The sequence below is a fragment of the Myotis myotis genome, unplaced genomic scaffold (assembly GCF_014108235.1).
Source record: "Myotis myotis isolate mMyoMyo1 unplaced genomic scaffold, mMyoMyo1.p scaffold_m19_p_3, whole genome shotgun sequence".
NCBI classification, from domain to species: domain Eukaryota; kingdom Metazoa; phylum Chordata; class Mammalia; order Chiroptera; family Vespertilionidae; genus Myotis; species Myotis myotis.
The window spans coordinates 110,122,008-110,147,758 of NW_023416335.1; the positions used below are offsets into that span (position 1 = coordinate 110,122,008).

General features: G+C 39.9%; 1 protein-coding gene across 9 annotated transcripts in view; it reads left to right on the forward strand.

Moving 5' to 3' along the window:
* The window catches only part of PARP4 (poly(ADP-ribose) polymerase family member 4), a 126,103-nt gene that overhangs the window by 90,469 nt on the left and 9,883 nt on the right, over positions 1 to 25,751 (forward strand). For all 9 annotated transcript variants that reach the window (XM_036298619.1, XM_036298620.1, XM_036298618.1 and 6 more), the window contains 4 exons: positions 115 to 210; positions 1,238 to 1,360; positions 12,211 to 13,278; positions 14,985 to 15,084. In XM_036298619.1, coding sequence (XP_036154512.1) covers positions 115 to 210; positions 1,238 to 1,360; positions 12,211 to 13,278; positions 14,985 to 15,084 — 1,387 coding nt within the window. The remainder of the gene's footprint in view (positions 1 to 114; positions 211 to 1,237; positions 1,361 to 12,210; positions 13,279 to 14,984; positions 15,085 to 25,751) is intronic.

The window sequence follows — 25,751 nt, forward strand, 5'->3', positions numbered from 1 at the left end:
TTTGAAATTCTAGTTAGGGGATGATTTGCTTTTTATAGAAAAAGTCTTTTAGATTAATTAATATTCATTTAATGAAAAATAAAACAGGACATGTTTGCATTTATTCTATCCTAGATGAAGAAGCAAATCTTAAAATCTCTAATTATTCAACTCAGTAAAGAAAACTCTATCATAACAGAGTTTACAAGCTTTGTGGCAATTGAGAAAAGGGTATGTATTGTTGTTAATTCATGGTTATTTTCTTTGTGTTTACATATTAACAAAATTACTCTTAGTCTGTCACTGACAATATCCATGTCCTGGGCCTGTGACAAACAGGGAGAAGAGGGGTCGAGGGTCATCAAGCCAGGACCTCAGTGTGAGGGCACATGGTGACCTCTCTAAACGAGATACATATTTTATTATTTTTAACTAGAGGTCTGATGCACGAAATTTGTGCAAGGGGCTCGACCCTGACAGCATGGCAGCTTGCCTTGGCCCTCACAACCCTGGCTTCGTCCAGAAGGATGTCCAGAGGGTCGTTTGGCTGTCCGGTCTAATTAGCATGTTACACTGTTATTATTATAGATGATATAATTATTAATTAGTTACACATGTACTTTTAAGATTTACTACAATTTTGTTACTTTTTTGGCATTTCTCATATTTTATTAATTCAAGACCTTCAAAAAATAGAAAAGGCCTAGGCTTCCCCTACCCTCTCTCTGAAAAGCCCTTTCTCCTCCATAAATATAAGGCACTTAGTGCAGCACCTGAGCCTAGGAAGGGTTTAGTAAGGGGAAAGCCACTCACCCTGGCCGGTTTGGCTCAGTGGATAGAGCATCGACCTGTGGACTGAACAGTCCCAGGTTCGATTCTGGTCAAGGGCACATACCTCGGTTACGGGCTCAATCCCCAACGACCAATCGATGTGTTTCTCTCACATCGATGTTTCTCTCTCTGTGTCTCTCCCCCTCCCTTCCACTCTCTCTAAAGAAATAAAAAATAGCAACCAATGGAAAAATATCCTTGGGCAAGAATTACAAAAAAATAAATAAATAAATAAAAGAGGAAAGCCATTCAACTAAAAACGTCTGTCTTCTCTGCCTCTTTCTCTCTCACTTGTGGCCCAGGACACAGGATCCAATCTGACAACCACACATATTCCAAACCAAACATTCACAGGACTTTAGGATGTATAATAATCATTTCATTTGATAATAGCTGTTTTATTTTATCTAATTGTGATTCAATATAGGATGGTAATGAGTCACCTTTTCCTAATACCCCAAATATTTTGGAACTTATTGCCAAAGAAGATGTAGATTTTCTGCCGTACATGAGTTGGCAGGAAGAGCACCCAAACGCCAGCATATCACAGGTAAATATTAATTACCACATAGATTGGTATTATGTTTTCATATTTTTATGGTAGTGAGGGGAGCCCTTTGCTAAAATAGTAATTTTATTACTTGTATGTGCAGAATATATATATACAAACATTTGTACATTTATAAAAATGCTGTTAATAACTGAGGAAGTCACCATCCTATAAAGTAAAAGGGTAATATGCAAATAGACCAAACAGCAGAACGACTGAACAACCAATCAAAGCATAATATGCTAATGATATGCTAAGCCTGCTCAACTGCTCACTATGACGTGCACTGACCACCAGGGGGCAGACAGTCAAATGGTCAACCAGTCGTTATGACATGCACTGACCACCAAGGGGAAGACAGTCGACCAGTTGATCAGTTGCTATGATGTGCACTGACCACCAGGAGGCAGATGCTCTGACTGATAGTTTAGCTTGCTGCTGGGGTCTGGCCAATTGGGACTGAGTGAGATGGGCCGGACATGCCCTGGAGCCCTCCTGTGGTCCCTCCCCAGCCCAATCATGCACCGGTGGGGTCCTTCAGCTTGGCCTGTGCCCTCTCACAATCTGGGACCTCTCAGGAGATGTCAGAGAGCCGGTTTCAGCCCAATCCCATAGGCCCCACCCCTTGGGAGGGCGCCAGACGCAGGGCTCATGGCTGGCGAGTGCTGCTGCTGCAGTGTGAGCCTCTCCTGATCAGGACTGATTGGGCACGAGCCCATAGCAGGCACAGTGGGGCTGGGATGAGCGGGAGCAGCAGGTAGGAGCTGCAGGCAGCGTTGGACTTCAGGTTTTGGCCCAATCCCTTCAGGCCACCCAGAGGGACCCCACCCATGCATGAATTCGTGCACTGGGCCTCTAGTATATAAATAAAGCTATAAAGTACAAAAAAGGGAACAAATATGGTTCTGCTTCATTCACAGACAAATAAACTGTCACACAGAAATAAACTGTTCACCACCAATGTGTCTTAAAGTTTATAGTGCTTTATACTGTGGCTTTTACAGCCAGAGATATAATAGAAATTGACAAATGTGACTTAACTAAAAATTGAAAGGCATATTCAAAAGCAAAGGAACAAGACAGTGCTTTCAGGTATCCAGGTTAGAGAAATAAAATTGACAAAAATCCTAAGACAGTGATAAACTGAGAAAAAACATTTTCACCAAAGACAGATTGATTTCCTTAATATATAAAGAACTATGAATTAAGAACAAGATCAATCATTCCAGGGAAAAACAGGCAAAGGGTTTGATCATGAATAAGAAAATAATGTGGTTCTTAAACATAAGAGAAGATGCTCAGCCTCACTGTGGCTAAGAGAAATGCAAATTAAAACTGTAATGAGATCTAGTCTTTTATCCGTTGGGTTTACAAGATAAAAAAAAAGGGAGATTATTGAAAGTAGAAAACCTGCCACACAGGGTTGTTATGCAGGGTGCAGGAATTAATGCACATAGGCCAGTAGAGCAGGCCTATCTCTTGGTTGGTATTCAGTAAACGTGAGCTGTCGTCATCATTAGAAAGGGTGTTAAAACAGGCACCCAACCACAAGCTGAGGGCACAGGAGATCAGTACAAACTCTGTGCAGTGTAGTACAATGTCTACACAGCCCATAAAAAGAGTGAGGTGTTGCCCAGCTGGTGTGGCTCAGTGGTTGAGCATCGACCTATGAACTAGGAGGTCACAGTTGAATTCCTGGACAGGAAACATGCCTGGGTTGCGGGCTCCATCCAGCCCCAGTACAGGGTGTGCAGGAGGCAGCTGATCGACGATTCTCTTTCAAAATTGATGTTTCTATCTCTCTCTCCCTCCCTTCCTCTCTCTGAAATCAATAAAAACATATTTTAAAAAATTAAATCAATACACATTAAAAAAGTGAGGTGTCCTCATGTGCTGTTATGGGAAAATTCCCTAAGATACATTAAGTAGGAAAAGCAAGGTGGAAAACAGTATGAATAACATATTACTCCATATGGAAAAACAAAAATTAAAGAATGGACATTTTTTTGCTTATTTGTTCATGTCCTTATTTTAAATTTTTTGAACATTTACCCCCTCTGGGGAGAGACACTCAGAGCTGGTGACAGAACTCATTTCTAGAGCAGATCACGGGGTGACCAGGAAGTTTTGCAGGGACTTGATTGCTCCAATGCACCCTTTTGGATATTTTGAATCTTATACCATAGGCATGGATTGCCAACTCAAAAGATAAATAAATTTAAAAACAGCACACAAATTGTTGGGAGAGTGTAGTAAGGAAGGAGGTGTGTTTATGCTGATCACAATGGTAAGTTGAGCCAGACACAGCCTCACCCATAGGCACTATATGTGTTGACAGCATCAGCATGAGGCTGCAATGGTCATTCTGGAACTTCCATATTCCATTTCAGGGAATGTAGCTCAGGGATTGTCAAAGAACAGGAAAGGGACCATGCTGAGGGACTCTGATCCTGTACTCTCTTTGTTACTCCCACAAGGAGCCATTTGAGTGCCATGTTTTGCAAAACTCATGATGCACAACTCATAATCAACTGCATTTCTTGAACAAGACAGCCTATTGTCAAAATGGGACATTGAAAGTGTATATTTATTTTAAATATGGGTCAAACACACAAAATCAGTCTGGAGAGATATATGCCAAATGGACATTGGATATGAGAGTATCTGTGATGTTTATTTCCTTCTTTGTGTCTACCTGTTTTCTCATAGTGCGTGTTATTTTTAAAATTTTTTAATTTATTTTCGAAATTGGTTCTAACTTTATTTGGGTTTTACTATAGTGTGATAATGAATTATTCCATACTAATTTTGCAAATGTTTTGGATTTTTTAAGACAGTGAAAAAATTTTTCAACTACAATTGACATACAATATTATGTGTACAAATAGTGATTAGTCATTTATATAATTTACAAAGTGATCACCCCATAAGTCCAGTACCCATTTGACACCATACATAGTTATTACAATATTATTGACAGTATTCTCTGTGCTAAATGCTTTGGATATTAATACTTCCAGATCCAAACCTTTAGGATGAAAATTTATGTTACAAATTAAATTGATGACTTGATAGTTTATTTTAGCTACAATAATTTTTTCTGAATGAACCATCAAATTTAGCAAAAATATTCAAGCCTTTGTGACTGTCCCTCATGGTTTATTTTACTTACCAAAATGTGACACGAAAAGAATTCCATTTCGAATGATTTCAAGTTAGATCAATAACAGGCAGTCAGAGAACAGGCCCTGGAATATTCCTGGCAAAGTGAAAGATAGAGGTTTTATAAAAATAACTTCTGATCTAAGTTTTAAAGTAAGTTTTTTTAAAAAAAAAAAATTCTTTGTTTAAAAGTATTACATATCTCTCCATTTTCCTCCATTGACCTCTTCCCAGCTACCCCTCCCCCCCAGCACATGCCCTCACCCCCCCTAGTGTCTGTGTCCATTGGTTATGCTTATATGCATGCATACAAGTCCTTTGGTTGATCTCTTACCCACTACCCTCCCCTTCCTTCCCTCTGAAGTTTGATGGTCTGTCCCATGCTTCTCTATCTCTGGGTCTATTTTTGTTCATCAGTTCATGTTGTTCATTATATTCCACAACTGAGTGAGATCACATGATAGCACATAAAGTAAGTTATTTTTAAAATTCAATACTTCAACTGTTGTTAGCAACAAATAGAGTATTACAAATAAAATTAGAGCCCTTCCAGTCCTATATTTCAGCATTCTCTCTCTTGAGGGCCTTCCTTGTCCCTTGTAGATGAAGGTGATTAAACATAATTAAAGATTGGGAACTTGAAGGGAGAGAGGAGCAAAGTGACTAATTTTGGTCAATCGAGAATCATGCTGGAAAGTATGACCTTATTTTTGTTAATTTAGTAAAATTGTTTCTCTCATAATCACATGGTTCAAATCCAAACTGTATAGAAGGGGAGAAAGTGAATCCTTCTAAACGTCCTCATTCTCCCAGTTCCCCTCCCCAGAGTACCCATGGTTACTGGATCCTTGTGAAATCTCTCCAGGATAGCACATACATATATGAGCTAAATGTGAATTTTCCCATATGTGTGTACTATATACAGTGTATATACTATGCACATTGCTCTATGCCTTGGAAATATATTGAAGAACAACTTCCTTATTTTTATGGCTGAATAGCATTATATCATATGGATGTGCTAGAATTTATTTAGCCAAGTCCTTTGTCAATGGACTTTAAGTTTATTTCATGCCTGTAACAAACTGTGCTACAGGAATAACCTTTATGTGTGTTATTTCCCATGTGTTGTAGTGTATTTGTAGGAGATATTTCTAAAAGCAGACTTCAAAGGACAGAGAATATGTGCATTTTAAATTTTAAATAGTGAGGAAAACTCTGCAACTGACCATGAAGGAGTAACAGGATGCAGTTAGGAAGTGGATGTATTCTCCCACCTTAAACAACATATATATATTTGATTGGACAAAATATATGAACTGGTGGCTTTTGGATAGAGCAGAACAGTGATCCCTTAGAGAAGAAAACAAATGAATTGAGTCCTATATTGTTAGCTCACTACCTGGAAAGAGTCCCCAGCCAATAGCCCAAGGATGTTAGATCCCAAAACAGCCTGATAGTGCCTCTGAGTGAGGGGGACAGAGTAAGTGGGGATCAGGGAGACCAAAGTGGCTAAGGTTAAGAGGTAAATTACTGGCATAGAATGGGCTCCAGGGACCTGTGGAGGGTTCCTTTCTAGTCCTTGGCTGAGGCCTGATTAGAGTATGTGGGAAGTAAAAATCGAGGCTAGAGAAAGAACCATAAGAAAGGAGAAGCTGGTAGAGCAATCATTATGAAGCTCACACAGGGTCAGAAATGGCTTGCATTCCCACAGCCTATGTGGAAAGATTTCCATACAGAGCTCCCAGAAGGCTATTGACCTAGTCAAAGTGCTTTACCAAAGGATCTAGACCAGGGGTGGGCAAACTTTTTGACTCGAGGGCCACAATGGGTTCTTAAACTGGACCGGAGGGCCGGAACAAAAGCATGGATGGAGTGTTTGTGTGAACTAATATAAATTCAAAGTAAACATCATTACATAAAAGGGTACGGTCTTTTTTTTAGTTTTATTCATTTCAAACGGGCCGGATCCGGCCTGCAGGCCGTAGTTTGCCCACGGCTGATCTAGACTAAAGCTATTCTCATCCCACCTTTAGACTCAAAAGAATAAAATTATTTCCAAATAACTGAACTATGTACCATAACCAAGCCTAAAACAATGTAAAGGGATTTTAAAACTTTTTCAGTACCTCAACAGTGAGAAATTCACATGTCTATTGTCCATTTAAAAATTACCACGCAGTCGGAGAAGTGAAAAGATGACCTATAATGAGGAGCAAAACCCTATATAATAGCCCTAACTGGTTTGGCTCAATGGATAGAGCGTCGGCCTGCGGACTCAAGGGTCCCAGGTTCGATTCCGGTCAAGGGCATGTACCTTGGTTGCAGGCACATACCCAGTAGGGAGTGTGCAAGAGGCAGCTGATCGATGTTTCTCTCTCATCGATATTTCTAACTCTCTATCCCTCTCCCTTCCTCTCTGTAAGAAATCAATAAAATATATTTTTTAAAAGCCTATATAATAAAGAGGTAATATGCAAATTGACTGTCACACCCTCACACACGATTGCCGCACCCATGTGGTCACAAGATGGCCACCAGAAGATAGCCGACAGGGGAGAGCAGTTGTGGGCGACCAGGCCAGCAGGGGAGGGCAGTTGGGGAGTACTGGGCCTGCAGGGGAGCAGTTAGGCATTGATCAGGCTGGCAGGGGAGTGGTTAGGGGTGATCAGGCTGGCAGGGAAGTGGTTAGAGGTGATCTGGCTGGCAGGGGAGTGGTTAGGGGTGATCCAGCTGGCAGGGGAGTGGTTAGGGGTGATCAGGCTGGCAGGCAGAAGCAGTTAGGGCAATCAGGCAGGCAGGCAGGCGAGTGGTTGGGAGCCAGCAGTCCCGGATTGTGAGAGGGATGTCCGACCTCTGGGCCTAAACCAGCAGTTGAACATTCCCCCAGGGGTCCCAGATTGGAGAGGGTTCAGGCTGGGCTGTGGGACACCACCCCCCAGTGCACAAATTTTGTGCACTGGGCCTCTAGTCAATCAATAAAAACAAAACCAGAAATTAAGGTATAATAAAGGTAGTAAACAAAGATATTAAATTAGCTATTATAAACATATTATTTTTAAATTTTTAATTAATTTTTAAATTTATTGGGGTGACATTGGTTAATGAGATAGGTTTCAAGTGTACACTTCTATTATGCAAGTTGTGTACATTCACTATGTGCCCACCACCCAAAGTCAAATAATCTTCTGTCACCATATATTAGGGCTTCTTCACTCCCAATCCCTTCACCCCTTTCTCTCTGACAATCATCACACTGCTGTTTGTTTCCACAAGTATCAGTTTTGTATCCCACATGTGAGTAAAATCATATTGTTCTTAGTTTTTTCTGACTGACTGATGTAACTGAGCATAATATTCTCAAGGTCCATCCATGTTGTTGCAAATGGCAGTATTTCATTCTCTCTTATGGCTAAGTAATATATGTACCACATCTTCTTTACCCAGTCCTTTATTGAAGGACACTTTGGTTGTCTCCATGTCTTGGCACCATGAATAATGCTGCAATGAACATAAAGGTGCATATATCTTTGTGAATACAAGTTTTCAAGTTTTTTGGGTATATACCCAGGAGAGAGATTGCTGGGTCATATTGTAATTTTGTTCTTAATTTTTTTGAGGAACTGCCACACTGTTTTCCATAGTGGCTGTACAAGTCTACATTCCCACCAGCAGTCTACATTCTGTACCACCTCTCCAACACTTGCTATTACTTTTCTTGTTGATAATAGCCATTCTAATAGGTATGAGGTGGTATCTCATTGTAGTTTTGATTTGCATTTCCCTAATTGCTAGTGAGGTTGAACATCTTTTCATATGTCTATTGGCCATCTGCATGTCTTCTTGGGAGAGGTGTCCATTCAGGTTCTCTGCCCATCTTTTAATTGGATTCTTTAATGTTGAATTTTATGAGTTCTTTACATATTCTGGATATTAAACCTTTATCGGAGCTTTTGTTTGCAAATACCATCTTCCATTCTGTCAGCTGCCTCTTTGTTTTGTTGTCGGTTTCTTTTGCTGTGCAGAAGCTTTTTAGTTTCATATAGTACCATTCATTTATTTTTACCTTTACTTTCCTTGCTTTGGGGTCAAGTTCATAAAATGTTCTTTACGACCATGGTCCATAAGTTTAGTACCTATGTTTTTTTCTATGTAATTTATTGTTTCAGATCTTATATTTAGGTCTTTGATAGATTTTGAATTAATTTTTTTATATGGGGACAAACTGTAATCTAGTTTCATTATTTTGCATGTGGCTTTCCCAGCACCATTTATTAAAGAGGCTTTCTTTACTCCATTATATGTTTCTGTCTCCTTTGTTGAAAATTACCTGCTCATATATATGTGATTTTATATCTGGGCTCTCAATTCTGTTTCATTGATCTGTGTGTCTGTTTTTCTGCCAATATCATGCTGTTTTTAATTATCATAGCTCTACAGTATAATTTGAAGTCAGGTAGTGTGATACCTCTGGCTTCGTTGCTTTGGCTATTCAAGGTCTTTTGTGTTCCATACAAATCTGATGAGTTTTTGTTCTATTCCTTTAAAGAATGACACTGGGATTTTGATGGGGATTGCATTAAATCTGTATCTTGCTTTGGGTAATATGGCCATTTCAACTATGTTGATTCTTTCAATCCATGAACACAGAATATCTTTCCATTTTATTGTGTCTTTTTTATCTCTTTTAATAATGCTTTGTAGTGTTCGGTATATAGGTCTTTCACATCCTTTGTTTATTCCTGGATATTTTATTCTTTTGGTTGCAATTGCAAAAGGTATTGGTTTTTTTCATTTCTTTTTCTGACGTTTTGTTGTTAGTATTCATGAAGGCATTGGATTTTTGTACATTGATTTTGTATCCTGCAACTTTACTGTATTTGTCTATTTCTAATAGTTTTTTGGTGGAGTCTTTAGGATATTCTATATACAGAATCATGTCATCTGCAAAAAGTGACACTTTTACTTCTTCCTTCCTGATTTGGATGCATTTTATTTCTTTCTCTTGCTTATTACTCTGCCTAGGACTTCCAGAACTATGTTGACTAAGAGTGGTGAGAGTGAGTACCCTTGTCTTGTTCCTGATTTTAGAGGAAAAACTTACAGTTTTTCGCCATTGAGTATAATATTGGCTGAGGGTTTGTAATACATGGCCTTTATTATGTTGAAGTACTTTCCTTTATTCCTATTTTATTGAGTGTTTTAATAATAAGTGAATGTTGTATTTATTAAATGTTTTTTTCTCCATCTATTGATAAGATCAGAGGAATTTTATCTGTTGTTTTGTTAATGTGGTGTATTACATTGATTGATTTGTGTATGCTGAACCATCCTTATGACCCTGGAATGAATGCCACTTGATTGTGAAGTATCATTTTTTTTAAATGTATTGTTGAATTTGATTTGGTAGTATTTTCTTTAGGATTTTTGCATATGTATTCATCAGAAACATTGGTCTGTAGTTTGTGTGTGTGTGTGTGTGTGTGTTATCTTTGCCAGGTTTTGAATCATTCCTTTCAGATTCCAAAGCAGCGGTTCTCAACCTGTGGGTCGCGACCCCTTTGAGGGTTGAACGACCCTTTCACAGGGGTCGCCTAAGACCATCGGAAAACACATATATAATTACATATTGTTTTGTGATTAATCACTATGCTTTAATTATGTTCAATTTGTAACAGTGAAATTGGGGGTCACCACAACATGAAGAACTGTATTAAAGGGTCGAGGCATTAGGAAGGTTGAGAACCACTGTTCCAAAGGAAGCTTTTCAAACATTAAAAAAAAACCAAACCAGTTAGCTATTTTTGGAATTGAACCAAATCCTTTCAGTGCACAGGACGAAGCCCAACCAATTGAGCCACACCAGCCAGGCAAAATGGATAGCTATTTACTAGTAAATGTGCTGTGGTTTTATGTAGAGCAAACAGTTTATATGTAAATTTTAAAATTCACTTTTGGTGGTTTTGTCTTGTATCATTTTTGTTTTTTGTCATGCTTAGAAATACCTTTCCTGTTCAGAGATTATGCTTTTTTAAAAAATTTCCCCTTAATTATATCTTTAAGTCATTTTATGGTTTCATGTTTGAATTTTTCACCCAATTGGAATCTATTCTGGTATAAGATAGGAAGTCTACAACCAACATTATTCTTTTTCAGGTAGCTGCCAACTTTTTCTAACACTATCTATTGCATAATTCTTCTTTTCCTCCTATTTGACTTGAAATGCCATCTTTATCATCTACTAGATTCCCACATGTTTTAAGATCTGTTTCTGGACCAGGTGTTCTGTCCTATTGATTTGTCTAATTATTGTAATTTAACAAAATACTTTAATAAGTCAAGCCCATCACTAATGTAATTGTTCTTTTTCAGTTATCTCATTAAGAACATTTTTTTAACAGATAAACATGATTTTTTAAAATAAATCTTTATTGTTCATATTATTACAGTAGTTTCTCTTTTTCCCCTCATAGCTCCCCTCCACCCAGTTCCCACCCCACCCTCTGCCCTTAGCCCCCCCCACTGTCCTTGTCCATAGGTTTACGAATTTTCACTCAGCCAGCCTTCCCATGGTTCTGGATGATATTCGTTTTGTCTTTTAGTTGTAGTTTTAATGTGATTGTGCGCGGTAGCAAGTTCAGTTGTTTACCTATGCTGCCGTCTTGGTTCTTTTCTTCTATTTTTAACTATTATTTTGGAATGTATGTCTTATAATATGTTCTTCAATATTAATTACTTAAATTTATACTTAAAACTTGATTGAGCTGGGAAAGAACTACTCTTTTTAAATTCCCAATTAAAAAAACGGCACACATGAGTGTGGGACCAGCCCGTTATGTGTCTTCTACCAATTTCAATGTGCTTTCTTCTTTACTTCTCTAGTTGTAGGACTTCCATTCAGCCGCCTTTCAGGTGATTCTGAATGATGGTTGTTCTGTATATTAGTTGTAATTTTGATGTGGTTGTGGGAGGCACCACCATCTTGATTCTTGAAAATTCTAAATAGCTCATTTACATTGGTAAAATTAGAGGCTACCCAATTCCAAAATGCCTCAAGGGCTTGTAATTCATATAAAACTGCATTTTATTTACATGAACTTTTTAAGGAATTCTCTTTAAATTGTATTCAAACAATAATAGTAACATAGCACCTTTCAATCCCTTTTGTTATATATTTTGTTTATATTCTGGTATAAAGGTATATTCCCTTAGTTACTTTAAAGCTTTTGAATTTTTTTCCAGTTTTCTCATTTTCTAAATATTGCTGTAAAACAGTATAAAGGCCTAGAAAATTTTATTTCAAATTACCAGCTTATTTTAGGGCTAGTTTACACACTATGACACTGCTAATTGTAAAATCTTGGGTAAATCACTTCTATGGTCTTTAGTTTTCTCTGGTGTAAAATAAGGGGTGTTCAAAATTCTGTGATTCTGAGAACTAAGAGAGATTAAGGTCTGTAATATATTTATTGCTGGTATCCTCTCCAAATCTCATATTCCATACCTATAAAATGAGGGTGTTTCATTTAAATGATCTTGAATAGCTTTTTTTTTTTTTTTTTTTTTTTTCAATGCTCTGGGATAAGCAATTGCTTGACTACAGGGAAGTCAGCTACTAAGAATGGCATTTGCTTGATTGGTCATTTTATTCTGTTTTCCCTGACATCATAATTTTTTCTTCTGGGCAGACTCTTTTAGCATCCTCTGGATGGGACGAAGAACTGCAACTTGAATGTTTGACTAAAATAAAATGTAGATCATCTAAGCTGGAAGTTTTTAAAGGTTTTGGAGAGTGTAGCTTAGGTTTCCACATACCAGAAAAACCTTTAACACAGAATTTTGAATGTAGAGATGTAGAAAGGCCATTGGACTTAAGTCAGGTAGATTCATTTAAACACACAGAAATTAAACCACATTTTACAAACGCCAGTTCACCTAAAGTGGCTCTTTCCAAATCCTTTGCTGCCCCTGGTTCAACCAGTTCCCTAGCTGCTTCCTCTGTTGATTCTGCTTTCCTCTATCCTCGGAGCTCTCTTTTTGGTTCTCTTGCTAGTCCCAAACAGTTTGATCCACCTAATAATGAACAAGGCCTTAAGACAGACTGCTGCCCTGGCGTTTCCCTTGAGTGGGGTTCTCCTCCCAGCCTGCCTTCCCACAACCCGCCTTTCGGATCTTTTACTGGTTCTGCTTTCTCAGGTGTCCTATTTAGCTGCAGACAGTCTGATCTCCCTACACTGAATGAAGGCCCTAAGCTCTGTCCTTTTACTGACAGTTCCCTTGAGTTGGACTCTCCCCCTCAGCAGAATCCTTTGTTCTCTTTTCCTAGACTTCCTCCCCCTGGTCCTACCGGAGGGTCTAGCTTTCATCATCTTCCTGGTTCCTCTCCTCTTTATTTTCCAAATTCCTCAGCTCCCTTGAGCACCAGTTACAAGCAGCCAATGCATCAAATTGGCTTTGCTCCCTATGGGGCTCCTCCAACATGTTGGGCTTCTCCATTAAATATTTCTGCAAGAACTGCATCATCAGATTCTCTCCCACATACATATTTGACTGGCTTAAGTTCTTTTGAAACAGAAAGTGATGAAACACCAGGATTTTTTGCAAGTAGGCTTTTTAAAAAGGTAGAAAAATCTGATATAACAAGAAGAGACTTTCCTGCAAGCTTTCCGGTACTAAACGACGGGGATGACATAGACTGCAAAGAAAGCTGGATGAATTTTGTGCCTGGGACTGAACTCTTCAGTCTGCAAACCGAGGTATTAGTCTTATTTCACCTACATCTATTGTTGATTTGCTTCATAGTTGAGAACAGTACTGCTCAAAGTAGCTGGTCATTGAACTGTATATGACCAATCCACAGTGAGTTAAGAAGGATCTTGTGACAGAGTATATCAACACACTGCTTCCTTCATTGAGAAAATCTTGCTGAGAAATTTTTTTAAAAAAGGCAATTGCACAAAACAGTGTACTCTATGATGACTGTTGTTTGTCTCTCTACTTATAACCCTTCAGCCAGAATATCATGCTAATGAATGATAATATTTCTCAGCTGAAAATGAGCATCCCTGAATGGGCCAAGGGTAAGACCTTAATTTCCTAGGTTCTAGGACTGATGATCTACAAGTCACATGAATTTCCCATTGTGATGTTAAGCACAAACACTATACTAGTAAGCATACTCTAAATATTTCTGCAGAAGGTCCTGGGAATGTTACTCAGTATGTAAGATTGTGTTAGAGCATGTGTCAGGATCTAGGATTGTGCTTATTAGCTTCTCAAACAGAATGATTAAATAAATTTACCTCCTGCACAGGTACTAAGGCCCTCTCTCACATCTGTAGTTTTTCTTTTGATGTTGTTGAGTAACAGAAACAACTGGATTTTGTATAAGACTAAGTTTGAGTCCCAATGCTGCTACTTGGCGATTTGGGGCAAGTCAGATAACCTTTTTCAGCCTCAGTTTCCTTACCCATATAATGGGAATAATAATAGTATCTACATTGTATTGTGGTTTCAGGTTTAAACAAGATAATAACAGTTGCCCAGCTGCCCTAACCTGGAAAGATGTACATAAACGCAGTATAGGTAGCAGTATAGCAGCCACTGCTATCTGTGGACCCTGGAGCCAAACTGTTAGGGCTTAAATCCTGGCTGTGCCACTTCTTAGCTGTGTAACTTTGAACAAGTACCTTAACCTTTCTGTACTCCAGTGTCCTCAATCTGCAAAGTAGCTATAATAATAATACCTCCACAAAGAATGGCTGAAAAGATAAAATACCACCTAGCACCTGTTCAATACTGGTTGGGACATATTATCACTGCTGGTATTTTTCAAATTATGGCCATAGATTCTTTAACATGTGCATCTGCCTGTGATATCACCCTCCTTTCTGCTCCCTGTATGGGTTCCCCTGAGACCTAGAGTCTGTCTAATCCTCACATGGAAGCTTACCTCACTCCCACAAGCATGTGACAAAGGTTAGCCTGAAAAGCAGTGGTTCTTTGCTGGGGTGGGTGGGGGACAGTGAACACAAGGAAGTAACTTGAAAGAGCATATTCAACATAAAAATTTTATATTTAGTAAAAATTTGTCAGGTTCATGATTCAGACATCATAAGGGCACATTTTTAATGTTTAACAAAGGAATCATGCTATTTAAAAGTTTGAGGAACATTGCTTTGAGAAACAATGCATTGTTAGAAGAAAAAATATATAGTACCATTTTTAAAATATCTCTACACATGTGCCTTTTTTCAGACGTTTTATAAATGCCACTAGATATTTAGTGTCTATAGTATGTACTGTGTCTCTAGTATATGAAGAACTTTGATTTTACAGTAATAAAAATTTTAGACATGTCTTAATAAACTGAATTGAAATAATTGGAAACTTACTCATCCCATAACTTCTTATGTGATGAAATTTCAAGAATGTTAGTTAAATTTGTTTTCTGACTTCATAGGATGGCTTCTGGAAACTTACACCAGCACTGGGACTTATATTAAATCTGAATACAACTATTTTGAACAGTTTTCTTGTACAAAAAGGCATTCGATCTCTAGGTAAGTCACTATTTTTCTATTCATTAAATCACATGCTCTAATTGTTATAACTTTTGTAAGCTAGTGTATTAATATAATAATTATGTAAGTTACATATGAATGGAATTATATTTGTTAATCATCAAAGGAAATAGGGGATTAGTTTCTAGTAATATCTTTACCACCAATTAGGATATCACCTATGCAAGTTTATTAGCATAAGTAGCAATAACTGCTATTTTAAAAAATTCAAATCTTAAGTCGCTTAACACAAAGATTACTTTCTTGCCCATATCACAGTCAAATATCAGTAAGCAGGGAAGTTTCACTCCACATAGTCATTCAGAGTCCCAGGCCCTTTCCATATTGTGGCTCTATTACATGTGTCTTTAAAAATTACTCTGGTGGAAGAAAAGAAGAAAAAAGATGACTCTGGCATCATTTACCAGGTAGACATCAGGGAGAGAGTGAAAATGTGGCAAGAACTAGTCACAGAGCCCCACCCAGATACATGGCTTTGTGCCCGGGAAGAGAAGACAGTTTTAGTAAGCAGCCTGTCAGTTTCTGCCAGAGCAGGTTGTTCAGCTGGACCTGATTCTTTTTATGAAAATGAATTGGATGGATGAAAAGATCCTAGAGACATCCTCAAACCCAAAAGTAGTTTGAAGGCCAAATGCTAGCCCTAGGTTAAGAGATTTTTTAATTAATTTTTTCTATGTTATAATTGATTTCAGAGAGAGGAAGGGAGAGGTTGGTAGAAACATTAATGATGAGAGAGAATCATCAATTGCCTGCTTCCTGCATGACCCCTACTGGGGATCGAGCCCACAACTCCAGCAAATGCCCTGACCAGGAATTGAACCGTAACCTCCTGGTTCATGGATCAACACTCAACCACACCAGCTGGGCTAAGAGATTTATTATTATGATTTTTAATCTTTATTGTTGAGAATATTACAGATGTCCCCTTCTCCCCCCCCCCCCCATTGTCCCTTTCCACCTGATTCCCAATGGGCCCCAGGCCCTCACCACCCTCCTGTCTGTGTCCATAGGTAAGATCTTTGGTTAATCTCTTCCAGCTCTCCCTCCCCTCCTCCCTCTGAGATTCATCAGTCTGTGCCATGCTTCCATACCTCTGATTCTATTTTATTTGACCAGTTTATTTTGTTCATTAGATTTCTTGTTTCTTTATTTTGATTTTTAGATTCAATTGTTGATAGTTATATACTTGTTGCCATTTTATTGTTTATATTTTCTTCTTGTTGTTCTCCTCCTCCTCCTCCTCCTCCTCCTCCTCCTCCTCCTCCTCCTCCTTCTCCTCCTTCTCCTCCTCCTCCTCCTCCTCCTCCTCCTCCTCCTCCTCCTCCTCCTCCTCCTCCTCCTCCTCCTCCTCCTCCTTCTCTTCCTTCTTCTTTTCTTCTTCTTCAATACCCTTTAAAAGTTCATAATACTGATTTGGTAGTGATGAACTCTTTTAGCTTTTTCTTCTTTGTGAAGCTCTTTATCTGACCCTAATGAGAGCTTTGCTGGGTAGAGTAATCTTGGTTGTAGGTCCTTGCTATTCATCACTTTGAATATTTCTTGCCACTCCCTTTTGGCCTACAAAGTTTCTGTTGAGAAATCATCTGACAGTCATAACTAACTGCTTTTCTCTTGCTGCTTTTAAGATTCTCTCTTTGTCTTTAGCCCTTGGCATTTTAATTATGATGTGTCTTGCTGTAGGCCTCTTCGGGTTCCTCTTGTTTGAAACGCTCTGTTCTTTCTGGGCATGTAAGTCTATTTCCTTCACCAGGTAGGGGAAGTTTTCTGTCATTATTTCTTCAAATATGTTTTCAATCTTGCTCTTTATCATCTTCTTCTGGCACCCCCATAATGCGAATGTTGGTACACTTGAAGTTATCTCAGAGGCTGTTTACACTATCTTCATATTTTTGGATTCTTTTTTCTTTTTTCTCTTCTAATTGGGTGTTTTTTTGGTTCCTCATATTCTACATTGTTGATTTGATTTTTGGACTCCTCTACTCTACTGTTGAATCTCTGTAAATTTTTTTTATTTCAGTTAGTGTATGCTTAATTTCTGATTAGTCCAGCAATTCTCAACCTATGGGTCGCAACCCCTTCAGCGGTCGAATGACCCTTTCACAAGGGTTGCCTAAGACCATCCTGCATATCAGATTTTTACATTACGATTCATAACAGTAGCAACATTATAGTTATGAAGTAGCAACAAAAATAATTTTATGGTTGGGTCACAACATGAGGAACTGTATTTAAAGGACCAGAAGGTTGAGAACCACTGGACTAGTCCTTTTTCATGTCTTTGACTTTCTCACTAAGATCCTTGAAAGTCCCATGAAGATCCTGAGTAACCTTATAACCATGGTTTTGAACTCTATCCAAAAGTTTGCTTCCTTCCATTTCTTTCATTTGTGACATGATTCCTTGTCTGTTTTGTCTGTTTCCTTGTGTTTTCCTTGTGTTTGTTTCTATGTTTTAGGTAGAGCTGCAGTGTCTCCTGGAATTGGTGAAGTGGCCTTGTGTAGTAGGTGTCCTGTAGGGCCCAGTGGCTCAGCCTCCCCAGTCACCTGAGCTGGATACTCTAGGTACATCCATGTGTGGGCTGTGTACACAGTCTTGTAGTTGATCCTTAGTTGCTGTTGGTGCCTCTAGGAGGAGTTAATCTCCAGGCCAACTGGCTGTGAGGACCAGCTGTGGCTAAAGTGGGAGAGCTGCTGTGCAGGAAACACCCCTATGGAGCTGGACTTGCTTCAGTGGGGCTTTGGAACTCTCTGAGTCTGCTCCTTGAGTGTGTTGCTTATGGATGTGTAAAGTTGTAATCTGCTTTGGTCAGAAGCTGTCCACTGGGTGTGCTGGCTCTGGGGCCTCCAGGGAGGTGCAAAGTCAGCCACTGACTGGGTTCACTCTTCAGGGGCTATTTGTATTGGGATTAGAGGTGACCAGGCAAGGCCCAGCTGTGAAGCAAGGCAGGCTTGTGTTAGTGCAGGGTCTTGGACCCTTTATTGATAGGTTTGGCACGTGCTGACCCAGCTGTAGCTTGTTTGAGAGATTTTAGGGAAGTCTGAAGCTTGAGCTAGGACAGGCCATTCATATGCAAAAGTCACTGCAAACAGGTTAGGTGGGGCTTCAAATTGGATGGGGAGGGGTCTCAGGGAATCACCAGGGCAGAGCAAACAGATACGGCTGTTAGTCAGCCCTGCAACCAGGGAGGTCCCAGCACAGGAACAATGACCTTTAATGAGCACCTCCATCTGGGAGAAAACTGCCCCCCAGTTACTGCTCCAGTGCCATGCAGTGCAGTTCCTTCTCATACGTGTCTGGGTCCCCCAGAGCCTCGCCCTGGTGCTGGAGCTCAGAGGAAGTGGGACTTTGTAAATTCAGTTCGTGTGCTGGCCCTTTAAAAGGAACATTTGGGTCTCCGTCAGCCTACGTGCCACTGAGCTCCAATCCCTATTGGTTTTTACAACCTGTAGTTATAGGGACTTCTCTTCCCAAGCTCTCAGAGCCTGGGCTGGGGGTCTGGTGTAGGGCTGGGACCCCTTGCTCTTCACAGGCAGCCTCCACAAAGATGATTTCCCTCCTGATTTAAAAAGCAGCACATGTAGGTGCTAGTCCAACACCGCCTGGCCCTCCGCCCCTTCTACCAGTCTCAATGTGCCTTCTTCTTTACTTCTCTAGTTGTAGGACTTCCATTCATTGAGCTTTCAGGTGGTTCTAAATGATGACTGTTCTGTATTTTAGTTGCAATTTTGTTTTTGTTTTTCTGTTTTATTTCTTTCTTCATGTATTTTAAATTTTATTGTTGAAAGTATTACACATGTTTCCTTTTTTTCCCCATTGACCCTATCCCCGCCCTCAGCCCCAGGCCTTCACCACCCTATTGTCTGTGTTCATGGGTAATGCGTATATATATAAGGTCTTTGGTTGATAACCTCCCACCCACCCACCCTCCCCCACAATCCCTTCGAGATTCTGCATTCTGTTCCATGCTTCCATGTCTCTGAATACACTCCCTTCATCAGTTTATTTTGTTAATTAGGTTCCACATATGAGTGAGATCATGCGATACTTGATTTCTCTCACTGACTTATTTCACTTATCATGATACTCTCCAGGTCCTTCCATGCTGTCTCAAAGGGTAAGAGATACTGCTGTATAATGTTCTATGGAATAAATATACCACAACCTTTTTATCCACTCATCTACTGATGGCCACTTGGGCTGTTTCCAGGTCTTAGCTATTGTAAATTGTGATGCTATAAACATAGGGGTGCATATGTTCTTTCTGACGTTGTTTGGTGTTTTGGGAATCTTAGGATATATTCCTTGAGGAAACTCCATACTGTTTTCCATAATGGCTGCACCAGTCTGCATTCCCACCAGCAGTGAAAGGGGTTCCCTTTGCTCACATCCTTGTCAGCACTTGTCATTTGTTGATTTGTTGATGATGGCCATTCTGACAGGTGCCCATTTTTTAATTGAATTTTTTGTCTTCCTCTTATTAAGTTGTATCAGTTCCTTATATATTTTGGATATTAACCCTTTATCAGATGTATCATTGCCAAATATGTTTTCCCATGCAGTGGGCTCCCTTTTTGCAATAGAAAAGAGACCCCAAAAATTGACCCAAGCCATTATGCTCAATTAATATTTGAAAAAGGAGGCAAGAACATACAATGGAGTCAGGACAGTCTCTTCAATAAAAGGTGTTGGGAAAATTAGACAGATACATGCAAAAAAATGAACTAGACCAGCAACTTACACCATACACAAAAATAAACTCAAAATGGATAAAAGACTTAAACATAAGATAGGAAACCATAAAAATCTCAGAAGAATCTACAGGCAGCAAAATAGCAGACATGTCATAGCAATATCTTTACTGATACAGCTCTTAGGGCAATGGAAATTAAAGAGAAAATAAGCAAATGGGACTACATCAAAATAAAAAGCTTCTCCACAGCAAAAGAAACCATCCACAAAACAACAAGAAAGTCCACTGCATGGGAGAACATATTTGCCAATGTTATCTCCAATAAGGGTTTAATCTCCAACATTTACAGGGAACTCATACTACTTAACAAAAAGAAGATAAACAACCCCCAATCAAAAAATGGGCAAAGGACCTAAATAGACACTTTTTAAAAGAGGACATAAAGAAGGCCAAGAGATATATGAAAACATGCTCAAAGTCACTAATCATCTGAGAGATGCAAATCAAAATGACAAAGAGGTACCATCTCACACCTGTCAGAATGGCTATCATCAACAAATCAACAAGTGCTGGGAGGACTCGGAGAAAAAGGAACCCTCATGCACTGCTGATGGGAATGCAGACTGGTGCAGCCACTGTGAAAAACAGTATGGAATGGAATTTCCTCAAAAAATTAAAAACGGAACTCCCATTTGACCCAATAATCCCACTTCTAGGAATATATCCCAAGAAATCAGAAGCACTAATCAGAAAGGATATATGCACCCCTATGTTCATAGCAGCACAATTTACAATAGCTAAGTTTTGGAAACATCCTAAATGCCCATCAGCAGATGAGTGAATTAGAAAACTGTTGTACATCTACACAATGGAATACTATGCTACTGTAAAAAAGAAGGAATTCTTACCATTTGCAACAGGATCTGGAGAGCATTATGCTAAGTGATATAAGCCAGTTGGAGAAAGCTAAATATCATATGATCTCACTCATTTGTAGAATATAAACTGATGAACAAAAATAGAGCCAGAGGGGAAAAAATATTCTAGAATATAATAGAAGTAGTCCTGTTATTTGCAGATTGTTAGTATTTCCTACAACTTTTGTGATATCATACTATGTTAGTACAGTTTTGTTAATATTATTATACTTAAAATCCTTTTATTCTTGAGAATATATATTGCATGTTTATTGCATGTAACATTATTATATTAAAGATTGTTTTTCTTAAAAAATTAGTTTACTGCATGTAACATTAGTATATTTAAAATTGTTTTTCTTGAAATTTAAAAAAGTAGAACAAAAGAAAACAAAAACCTAAGTGAAATTTTAAAAAAATAATTAAAACTAAATAATAAATTTTTTTAAAAAAAGAAAGAAGCATCAATGGTGAGAGAATCATTGATCGGCTGTCTCCTGCACACCCAATACTGGGGATCAAGCCCGCAACCTGGGCATATGCCCTTGATTGGAATCGAACCTGGGACCCTTCAGTCCGCAGGCCAATGTTCTATCCACTGAGCCAAACTGGCTAGGGCAAAACATAAAACTTTGGGGAAGTATCTTTATGAATTTAACATAGGAAACATTTTTGAAAAGGTTTTATTTTGAAATAATTTTTAATCTTGACAAAAAGTTGCAAATATAGTACAAAGAATTCCCATATATCCTTCACCCAAATTTCTCAGATGTTAACATTTGGAAACACTTAATTTATCAATTAGAGAGGAATTTTATAATGCAAAAACAAAGCACAAGCCACAAAGGAAAAGATTAATAAAGTAGACTGCATTAACATCAGCAATGCCTTTTCATTAAAAACAAATAAATAATGTTTAAAATGTGAAAAAGACATGCCACAAACTGGGATAAAATATTTGCAACAGAGATAAACAATGTACAAACCTATGGTAGAACTGAGTGATAAGCACAAATATCAGCACAGTGTTTGTTTCTAAGAGGGAGCAGAAACACAGCTCATAGACACTTCCAAGGTACTCATTATGTTCTGTTTCTTAAAAAGGGTAGAAGGATACCACTTCACACCCATTAGAATGGCTACTATAAAAAACAAACAGAAAATAACAAGTGTTTTTGAGGATGTGGAGAAATCGAAACCCTTGTTCCCTGTGTGGGAATGTAAAATGGTGCAGTCACTATAGAAAACAATATGGCGGTTCACCAAAAAATTAAAAATGGAATTACCATATAATTTGGCAGTTCCATTTCTAGGACTATACCCAAAACAACTGAAGCCAGGGACTCAAAGAGATATTTGTACACATATGTTCATAGCAGCATTATTCATAATATTTAAAAAGTAGAAGTGACCCATGTATCCATTGGTTGATGAAAGGATAAAGAAAATGTGACATATACATATAGTGGAGTATCATTCAGCCTTAAAAAGGGAAGGAAACATTATGCTAAGTGAAATAGGCCAGTAACAAAAGGACAAATACTGTATGATTCCATTTATATGAAGTACCAAGAAGGGTTAAATTCATAGGAACAGAAAGTAAAATGGTGGTTGCCATGGGATGTGGAGAGTAGGGGATGAGAGGTTAGTGTTCAATGGGCACAGATTTCATAATTCACTGTTATATTATTTACTAGAGGCCCGGTGCACAAAAATTTGTGCACTCGGGGGGGGGGGGAGGGGTCCCTCAGCCTGGCCTGTGCCCTCTCGCAGTCTGGGACCCCTCGGGAGATAATGACCTGCTGGCTTAGGCCTGCTCCCGGGTGGCAGAGGGCAGGCCCAATCCCTAAGTGCAGCCCCTGGTCGGGCTCAGAGCAGGGCCGATTGGGGAGTTGGGCCGCCGCCCCCTGTCACACTCAAGGCAGGGTCGATGGGGAGGTTGCGGCATCACCCCCTGTCACGCACAGAAGAGGGAGAGGGCCAATTAGGGGGTTTGGGGAGCTCCCCCCTGTCATGCACAGAGTAGGGCCGATAGGGGAGTTGGGGCACTGCCCCCTGTCACACACAGAGCAGGGCGGATCAGGGGGTTGGGGCACCGCCCTCTATCACCCACAGAGCAGGACCAATCAGCGGGTTGGGGCGCCGCCACTGTCACACTCAGGGCAGGGCCGATGGGGCGGTTATGGCTCTACCCCATCACACACAGAGCAGGGCCCGTGGGATGGGGGTTGGGGCACCGCCTTCTATCACCCACAGAGCAGGGCCGATCAAGGGGTTGGGGCGCTGCCACTCTCACACTCAGGGCAGGGCCGATGGGGAGGTTATGGCTCTACCCCGTCACACACAGAGCAGGGCTGATCAGGGGGTTGGGGTGCCGCACCCTGTCACACAGCCACAGGGTGATCATGGGGTTGGGGAGCTCCCCCTGTCAGGCACAGAGCAGGGCTGATCAGGGGGTTGGGGCGCCTTCCCCTGTCACGAACAGAGCAGGGCGGATAGGGAGGTTGTGGCCCCGCCCCCTGTCACACACAGAGCCGCAGGGCGATCAGGGGGTTTGGGCGCTGCCCCCTGTCATGCTGATCCCGGTGCCGGGAGGCCTCTAGGCTCCACTGATCCCAGTGCTGGGAGGCATATTACCCTTTTACTATATAGGATAGAGGCCTGGTGCACGGGTTGGGGCCGGCTGGTTTGCCCTGAAGGGTGTCCTGGATCAGGGTGGGGGTCCCCACTGGGGTGCCTGGCCAGTCTGGGTGAGGGGCTGAGGGCTGTTTTCAGGCTGGCGAGTGACTGAAGCTCCCAGCCTCTCCTTTTTTTCTTTTTTTTTTTATTCTGGGCCAGCTTTAGCTTTGAGGCTTGGCTCCAGCTCTTAGGCCTCCGCTGCTGAAAGCAGGTTTCTGGCCTTTGTTTACCTTCTGTATTTGAAACAATGTTGCGATCCTGCTGGCTGAAACCCGACGGACTAAAGCAGGTTTCTGGGGTTTTGTTTAGCTTCTATATTTGTAACATAGTTGCTTAGAGTTGCAGCTCAGAGGCCTGCAGCGGCAGGCAGGGAACGTTGGAGTCCTCCGTCACTGAAGCAAGCAAGCCTCATGTTCTCTTTAAGCTGCCTGGCTGCCGGCCGCCATCTTGGCTGGCAGTTAATTTGCATATTTCCCTGATTAGCCAATGGGAAGGGTAGCGGTCGTACGCTAATTACCATGTTTCTCTTTTATTAGATAGGATACCCTACAAATATATCATTTTCAGTTGTATCTACTCAATATTTTAATTTTTTAAATTTAAGTGTATACTTGGGTAGATTTGAGAAAGAAACATCAAGCTTTGGTGATTGTTTGGATGTGGGAGTTGAAGAGGAAGGAGTGTTGAGCGTGGGAAGGGCAAAACATCCACTGGAAACTGAGCCTGGAAAAACACTAATAGAGTTAGGTTTGGGACATTTAATTTTTGAGATGCCTAGATATTGGAAAGAAATACATAGTTGTGATATAAGGCTAGAGCTCAGGAAGAGGTCAGAATGGTATTAGAAGCCATGGATCATGGGCTTGTATGAGACCACCTAAAGAGGATAGTGCATGCTCTCCCTCCTGGGAGCATGTCCAAGCCTTTCCCTCCCCACTCCCCCGACCCCCACCCCTCCACAGATGTACATCTCTTAAATGCTAAGGTTCCCCACCAGACTTACAAACAAGCCTATTTTTTCTGTCTCTATTTTTAATTTGGTCTCCATTGATTGTCTTTTTTGGGATAATGGATTGCTTTCATTGTGTTGTTTTTAAAAATGTATTCATCCCGGGCTAACCCCTGAACCTGTCTCCAAGGCCCCCTTTTCTCTGACTTCCCAGTGAGCTAAAACAGTTCCTCCTCAGCTCATTTTTTTTTTTATAACAGCACAGCCAGGGCAGCCCCACCTGTGTCTCTCCTATTGCTTCTTCCTTGTTTCACAGTTTTAATAAACATACCCTCAAAGTAAAAAAGAAAAGAAAGAGGGTAGCCTAGGACAGAGAAGAGGACATTAGGCCATCCTTGGGCATACCACTATTTAGTGGTCAGACAGAACAGCAATCACAATAGACTGAGAAGGAATGGCAGAGAAATAAGAAGAAAGCTAGAGAGGTGACATTTCTTTATGGATATACTTTCATGTGGGTTTTCCCTGTGCTGCTCTGTATAGCTCTAGATTATCCGTGTTATTTTCCTGTATGTATAGGCTTTTCTGAATTTTTTCCTCTATTTGTAGTCTCAAGATGTCTGATTTTTTTCTCTGATTTGTCTTTTATACCTCTCCATCCAACTTCCTTTCTCTTTTATCCTCTTCCTTGCTTCTCTTTTGTCTTTCCTTCTCCTTCTGAATTTATTTTTAAATGACTCTGATATACTATTTAGATATTTTATAATTGTATTATTCATGATATTCTTGAATATCATATGTATGATATTCCTGAATTATATGCTGCTTATTATTAATATCATTTAAATATTAATCTAAGCCTGGCTGGTGTGGCTCAATTGACTGGTGTGTCATCCCGTACACTGAAAGGTTATAGGTTCAATCTCCAGTCAGGTGTGTACAGAAGGATGTTTCTCTCTCTCTCTCTCTCTCTCTCTCTCTCTCTCTCTCTCTCTCTCTCTCTTCCTTCCTCTCTCTAAAATCAATTTTAAAAATTAGTCTAAGCCCTACCTCAGTGGATAGAGCATCAGCCTGAGGACCAAAGAGTTCCGGGTTCAATTCCGGTCAAGGGTATGAACCTTAGTTGCAGGCTCCTCCCTTGCCTGGGCCCTGGTCAGAGCCCGGGCAGGAGGCAACCAATCGATGTGTTTCTCTCACATCGATATTTCTGTCTTTCCCTCTCTCTTCCACTCTCTCTAAAAATCAATGGAAAAATATCCTCGGGTGAAGATTTAAAATAAATAAATAAAAATTAGTCTAAAATTTTATATGAAATATAAAAAAAAAAAAAAACTTAAAAAAAAAGACCCTATAAGTTAAACTGTCTCTATTTTTTTCTTTGGTCTCCATTGATTGTCTTTTTTGGGGATAA